The sequence below is a fragment of the Olea europaea genome, unplaced genomic scaffold, assembly GCF_002742605.1.
Source record: "Olea europaea var. sylvestris unplaced genomic scaffold, O_europaea_v1 scaffold520, whole genome shotgun sequence".
Classification (NCBI taxonomy): Eukaryota; Viridiplantae; Streptophyta; class Magnoliopsida; order Lamiales; family Oleaceae; genus Olea; species Olea europaea.
Window position 1 is genome coordinate 264,957 of NW_019263520.1, and position 8,047 is coordinate 273,003.

General features: G+C 31.8%; 1 protein-coding gene across 1 annotated transcript; it reads right to left on the reverse strand.

Moving 5' to 3' along the window:
* Window positions 1–5,970: 5,970 nt before the first annotated feature.
* On the reverse strand, window positions 5,971–7,826 carry LOC111388685 (premnaspirodiene oxygenase-like). Its single transcript, XM_023013460.1, has 2 exons — window positions 6,819–7,826; window positions 5,971–6,729 (listed from the first exon to the last, which is right to left on the reverse strand). Exons 1-2 carry the CDS (start codon window positions 7,761–7,763, stop codon window positions 6,121–6,123), a joined length of 1,554 nt encoding a protein of 517 aa, XP_022869228.1. The 5' UTR covers window positions 7,764–7,826; the 3' UTR covers window positions 5,971–6,120.
* Between the last annotated feature and the right edge of the window lie 221 nt (window positions 7,827–8,047).

Genomic DNA, 8,047 nt, shown 5'->3' on the forward strand with positions numbered 1-8,047 from the left:
TTATTGGTAGTGATTAGCATGTTCTTTCTCACAAAATTAAGATTTGGAGTTCTACTTGCATTGGATTAGTGAAACTTTACACACGAGTCATTTAGATTGTTTACTCCATTCTGACTTAAAATGAGCACGTGGGGAGGTTTATTACTTGTTAATTATACTTTTGCATGCTATCAACTGCATTTTTAAGTGGTTATATGTTATTGCTCTAATTGATGTTGATATCATTCCCTTCAACATTTGTGATAAAAAGGGGAAGACAAACATGGAAATAAGGGGATAGAATAAGAGCATATACATAGGAGAAGAGAAAGAATAAAGAGCATATACATAGTGGAGAGCGATTGCATTATATTTGTTGATATTTTTGCATTTTATGTCTAGGGGTCATTTGGGAAAGATATAGATACATAGTATTACTGCATAAAATTCATGAAAGTGCGCAGCAATGGGGAGCATTACATTGCATTCCATATCATGTCCATTGCTATTTGAGTTTTGATGTTTAGTGATGTTAATGTTTCGGTTGGTGTTTTAATTGACATTAATGTCACGTTTCAAGCTAGCATGTTGATTTGTGATTAAGTGCTTATTTATTATATTTTTTGTATCACATGTTTTTACACTAGGTATGTGAGTTTTGGATTTCAGGAAACAGGTTTAACAAGGAATGCAAAACTCAATGATTGCATATACTAGATATAATAGTTATTTGTTTTCAAGTCTTCACTTAATTTGTATATTTTTGTCACAGAATGCCAAATATGGAGATTGTTAGGTCAAATGTTGTAATTGGCAATTCTGTGAGCAAAATAATTTAATTGGTCATGTGTAAAAAGTCAAGGACTTGTGTTGCAATTTGTATAGATGGTTTAGGCTAGGGTTTGAGTTTGGAAGAGGTAGAAGACTTGTTGGATTTTCTCTAACTGCTTGTCAAGTTGTTGCATTAAAAATAGTAAGCTCATCGCTCGCTTGTCATCCTTGCGTCGCTCGAGCGAAAAGCCGTTGATCGCTTTTAGTCGAGTTGTCGCTTGAGCGGCAGTATTACATGGCCAAACCCTAGATCGCGATTTTAGAGAATTTTACACGGCCCATGACACCTATTCATCCCCAACTATAAATATACAAGTTGTGGACGAAATTCTGAGGGTAGCTAAATTATGCTTCATCCTCATAACATCTTCACAACATATTTTGAGAGATCCAAGGAATGCTTCGAATATTGATCCATTCACATTGACCTTGTGATCTGGCAAACAAGTTTTAGAAAAACATCAAAAGTTCGAGAATCCAAAATACCTAGCTTTGCTTAATTCTTTGAGATAGGGACTCTCTCGTTGGGGATTGAGAAAGGTAGACATTAAGCACATGAAGCACAAGAACAAGAGGTTATTGGAATTCCACTTGAGAGAGACAATTGGTATAAGATCAAGAGGCTGGAAGAAGATAGCAAATCTTGGAGGTTGTAGGAAGTAGATTTGGAAGTCTAGTGGAATGGCTAGACAATGTCTATGGTATTAGATCGTGAGATTGGAAGATTGAAAGCGGATCTTAGAGATTAATAGAATTACAATAGCTAGAACTAGTGGAAGTTTGTAGGCTGGAATCACACTATATTCCTAATTGTCTAGAGTGGAGGTAACTGGCTTGGTCCCGAGTCTTTTCCACGTTGGGTTTCTCTGTCAACAAATCTTGTATTTTCACTGCTTTCCATATTATTATTGCGGCATTGAAACTTAAGGAAATTTGACTTGTATGTATAATCATCTAGAAAACTAATTAAAAGTGACTTGTTGCTTTAATTAGTCAATTCCGCACATAAGGTCGAATTAATAAATTGTTTGAAACGTAAACTTGGTAATTTTAAAAGTTGAAGTAGTGTGTAGTGTCCCAAACTCGATTTCACATATATAACAATTGCTGAAGTTTCACCGAGCTTCAAATGCATTTATTGGTCCATATTTTTTGGCTAATTCATTGAAATCACGACGTGGAAGTAAACTTAAAAGATGCAAATGTCCGATTATGGGCAACTGTGTGGGACCTGGTGGGAGATTTCGTTGTTTACTAGGAGTTTGGGATTTCTTCCATCTGGTAGTGAACAAGAAAACTAGAGACAGAAATATAGTTTAAGTAGTGAAGTTAAAGGGGATATGGAGATCCATTTTTTGGGAAAGAGAAAAGGGCTTTACTGTAGAGGGAAATGCCCCTTGGTTTTTCTTTTGTGATTTTAATCATTTTTTTTAATCAAATAATATTATACGTGAATCCAATTTTTTTTTCCCTTTTTTAATCACACATTCTCTGAAAAAAGCACTAAAAAAACACATTTTTCCTCAAAAATACATTTTGATGGAGCATAAATAGGGGATATATTTTCTAAACATTTAAAACTGCTTAGAATTAGCATTTTTGGAAGTGGATTATCTATGTTTTATGAGCTCATTAGACAAGATTTTTGTTACTTTGTTTATTATTATTATTATTATTATTATTAATTATTATTTATTTATTTATTATTATTATTATTATTTTTTTTTTTGTGGTGTCTTGTAGAAGATATTTCTAATATCCGTCGTTATTAAATATCGCATTTCAGACAGGCCGGTAGGCGGTAGCCATCAAGGAAATTGATGTATCTTTAGAAGTCTGTTGTCTACTTGATAGATGATTTTATATTCAAGGCTACGTCATTATTAATTATATGATACTGAAAATTATTTATATAATACAAAAAAAATATTAATAATTCTGTAAATTTGTGTGTTGAAGTCAAATTCGATAGCTAATCGTCAACAACGTGAATTGGATGGGATGTATAAAATTCTTTATTGCTGGGGAATTTACAAAAATGTCACTTTTTTTAAAAATGCAAAAGAAAAAAAAAAAAAATTGATGTGCACATAATTTGTATAAAAATATCAATTTCTTGTTGTGAAATGTCTAAATTACCCTTAATTTGACCTTTTTGGAGCATTTAATGCTCCTTCATAATTGTTTTTCGAAACAATTAATGTTGTGATTAGATTATTTAATTTGTATATTATAATCATTGAATATATGAATATTATATTGTAAAATGCGAATTTAGTTAATAAAAAATAAATATAAAATCCTTAAAAACCCTAATTAACATAAAAAAAACAAATTTCTTGTTAAACAAACCCTTATTTAATTCATCATCTTCATTTATTTTCTTCTTGGTCAAGAAGACATTACTTCATCAATCTTCTTCATCTATTTTGAAAGGTCAATTATTACGAATTGTTTATATTTTTATGTAATAGCTTATGAATTGTTCTTGTTTTTAAAATATTTTTGAAGGAAAAACATACAAAAAATATTTAGGAAAATGTGAAGTATTTCATATTTAATGAAGCATTCAGTCATTTATATTTGGAAATAGGTTGTGATATTGTAGTTGAGAAATGATTATAATCATTAATGCTACTAAACACATTTGAAGCTTCTCGACAGTTCCGACAGTTGAACTATCGAACTCGACATTTCGAAATTGTCGGGATCGACATTTTAACTGTCTAACCCGACATTTATAAGATTTGACGGCTTTTTTTTTTTTTTCACAATTGACGGTTTTTTTTTTCTTTTCCAAAATTTGATATGACACTTACACAATTATAAAAAAGAGACATGCAAGGTATTCAAGTTCTTTTGAAGGGTAAAAATGAACAAATATGACATTTGTGTAAAGAGTTTTAAAAGGTGATATTTTTGTAAATGACAACTAAAAAAATAACATGGGGTGTAATTTCCTCTTCTTTTCTTTATTTTATGTAAACTTCCATTATTATTTCCGTATGGAGTGCGTTATTCAACAGGGAGTTTATTTAAAAATGCAGTTATGTTAAATACTGTATGTATATTTATATGTATAAATTGAAGTAGGATACGTGAATAATAATAAAAGGTAGTTGTTCGTAACATACAAATTGGTGGTGCTTGAATTTAGTGCGAATAAATGTGAGAAGTATTAGAATTCACCAAATAACGAAAAACTAAATTATTATTTAATAGAAAACGAATATAGGATTTTCAAATCCTTAACTCATATTCAAAGAATCAAAACGAAACATAATCAAATCGAAATCTTAATTCAGCAGATAATTTTGAATAAAACAAAAAGATTGCAAAAACGTTGAAAATATCCTTAAGCTAACTGAAAAAAGAGTCTAAAACCGACTCACATACGATGAAGTTTGACCCTGAAAACTTGACAACATTGATCCATCAAAATTGTACAGAATTGAAAAACCCTTTCAAATTATACTTGCTAGCGAAAGTTACATACATTTTCGTAGACCATTCTTATTTCTCATTTTTTCAACTAGTTTATGATTTTCTCTTCTATCTATTATGCTTCGTAAATAATGACATTATACATCAATTAATTGGAGGATAAATTTATGGTGAATTTCAGAAATTAAATTAAATTTGTCGGATTAACTTAAACTGAGAAAAACTTATTTGTAGATTATTTTCTATATTTATTCAAAGTAACTGCAATTTGGAACCCTATTATAGTTAAACCACAAATTCAGAAATACCTTGTGGATGTACAAAATAAATAGTGTAGTTCTTGCAGTGGTCTTTCTAAATATATTTTGGTGAACATGAGCGATTAGCTTGTATGTTCATGGAAAACTTCACATTTGCGACAGCAAGCAATGGGGAACGCTGGCGAAGGGGTGGAACATGGGCGGGCATAGACACTCGATCGGCTAGACACCACATCTAGTTCTATTTCGTCAACCTTTTTATTTATTTTTCGTTTTATTATTTTTTTTAAGTAATTTTAGGTTGATCGTAGTGCCCAATTTAGCTAGGGTAGTGGTGGTGACAATATGAAAGAAAACTCAGAAAGTTAAAGGCAGCAAGTAAAAACCTGTTCTTTTATGAAATAAAAAGGAAAAAAACACCAAAACAATTAATTTGCCCGCTAGATTAAGCCTAAATATATTCACACCACAATTTTTAATAACTAGATTACATTTTAATTGTATGAGAGATTTGTAACCTTTACACATTATTATATTTATAACTCAAACATTTTTCATTGCATTTTCACAAATTAACATAAATTGATCCAGATAATGATTTCTCTTCAAATTTTTCTTTGTGATAGAGCAAAAAGACTCATTTGTCCATTGTATTTTTTGAATAAATAAAAATAATAATACTTCGAAAATGCAATTAGATATTTTACACTTATTTTAAGTCACGTTAATAATATTTTGGATAAAAATTGTGATTAAAGATAAAAAATTTTGATTAATAAGATGTTAAAAACAAGAATATGATGAATAAAAAAGTTAAGAATATAAGTATGATAAGAATAAAGGTTAATGAGTAAAATGTAATGTATTTATTAAAAAATGCAATGCGAATACAACCACCCATCTTTTAATTAGACATTAAAAACAATTTAGATGGAAGGCTAAACTCCATCTTTTATTTAGAAGTTAAAAATGTTGGAATGTAATCCTTCAAGGGAAGTGGAGAAGAGAACAAAAAAAAGAATCAAGATTACCAAAATATAATAGAAAGGCTCAAACAAGAGATCGTTGTCTCAAACGATATTTGCCCCTCTAAGATTTAATTGATATTTAAAGGGGCTCTTAACAAATGATTTGTAGGATTGATCAAGACTTGTAGAAGAAAATATTTGTTTGAATTGCAATTTTAAACATGAAAACATGACTAACCACTAACATCATGGACTTAGAATTAAGCCACAATTCAACACACCACTGTTGAAAAATCAATAAACTCCTAAAACTGGGAAACAAACTTTGAAACATTCAAATTAAATAAAAGAAATATAGCTTTAACAGCGTGGCAGCCATTCTAAACACCGCTTCTGACAAGATGTTATATTAAAGAAAACAGAAAACTACAGCTGATCAATTAAGGTTTTCTGGAAAAGATTATTGTGACGGTGGATTGAGATTAGTCTATTCCAACTATAACTTTTCCACACCCAAAAATAGTACATTTACTGTTTATTGATATAGATTTTACATCTGATTACAAGAAGAAAAAACATGATCTGCGATGAAAGTATGTCTTAATAAACTTATTAGAATTATCTAGTAGTAGATAAAATCAAGGATCATAAGGGGTAGCAATTACATAAAGGTCTTCTTTTCTTGATGCAGTTATTCCAGAGTTCTCGGTCATGTCTAAAGTATCTGGACTGATTCCTTCCGGGAGTTTCCAGTCGAAGTTATAGAGAAGTTGAGCTAAAGGAAGCTCAACTCCAGCTATCCCAAAAGTCATTCCCGGACACATTCTTCTTCCTGATCCGAATGGAAGATATTCAAAGTCATTTCCAGCGTAGTCTAAACCGTTGTTCTCAAATCGTTCTGGTTCAAAACTTTCGGGGTTAGTCCAATACTTAGGATCTCTGCTCATTTCCCAAGCGTTTACAAAGACTTTGGCATTGGCAGGTATAAAATATCCATTGACTTCACTATCTTTCGTACTAGCTCTTGGGAGAAGGGGAACTGCTGTATGCATCCTCAAGGTTTCTTTTATTACCATCTTTAGGTACTTTAACTTTTGAAGATCTGTGTCATCTATGATTTCACGTCCCTTAAAAATTTCTCGTACTTCAGATTGTGCCTTCTCCATTACTCGTGGATTCCTTATAAGTTCGGCCATAGCCCAATCAGTTGTCGATGATGATGTATCTGTTCCAGCTGAGAACATATCCTACATAATATCCACCAGCCTTGTTAATCAAAATATAACGAGCAATTAATATTACATATAGAAGGTTAAATAATAGTCAAAATACTTACAGAGATAACAGCTTTGATGTTATCATAGTTAATAGGAATGGAAAGTTCCCCACTTTCCTTTACTCGTAGGAAAACATCAACTAAATCTTCGTTGCCGAACTCTCCGTTTCCCCTTCTTGTCTGATCTGCTTGGCCAAAACTTTCGTTGTCCTTGCTCATTCTTGCCAAATTCTCTTTGTGTTCATCAATTATTTCGTCAAGAATCACATCAAGTTTGCGGCGCATTGCCCATAATTTTACCTTAGTCGAACTGAAAATTCTTAGTATCTTCGAAGAAGGAAACAGGTCAGCCAGTTCAAAGCCTGCCGCTAAGGATACACCTTCCTTGAATAGTTTTACCAGTGTGTCTTTATCTTTGCATATTTTACCGAACGCTGCTCTGGCAGTAATTGAACTTGTCGACGAGAAAATCTTCTCTGTGAGATTTATGGGTTTTCCGGCGGATGATTTAATTGATTTGACGAGTTTAAGAACCTCATCACTTCTAATGGAAGCAAAAGATCGAACCTGTTTGGAACTTAGAAGTTCCAAAACGCAGATTTTACGCATTTGTCTCCAGTAATCATTATATGGACTAAATGCCATATCAGTGTGATTATACCATAAAATCTCAGTAGACAAAGTTCCTGATCTGGCTGCAAAAGTAGGATCTTGATTTCTCAGTACTTCTTTTGAAATTTCCGGGGAAGATATAACAATTGCTGAAGTTTCACCGAGCTTCAAATGCATTATTGGTCCATATTTTTTGGCTAATTCTTTGAAATCACGATGTGGAAGTAGACTTACAAGGTGCAAATGTCCAATTATGGGCAACTGTTTGGGACCAGGTGGGAGTTTTCGGAGTTTTGTATCAGCTTTGGATTTCTTCCATTTGGTGAACAAGAGGACGATCAGGGAAATAAAGAGAGCAGAAGTAGAGTAACTGAAGAGAAAGGTAAGATCCATTTGTGTGGAAGAAGAAGGGTTTTAATGCAGGGAAAAAAAAAAAGAAGAGAAAAATCTTTCTTTGATCGCTTTTAATGCTACGGATGAAATACGCATATATAGAGGAAAGCCAAGTAGCATGAGTCAACGTTTTAACGTATATTTTATTAGTCATCTTTCTACTTATAGCAGTCGGTTTTGACCAAGCATTTTCTTAATAATTTCTGAATTAGCATTTTATTTGGCCGTCTGTTTTGACCCAATATTTTCTTAATAATATTTGAATTAAGACTATATATGTGAAC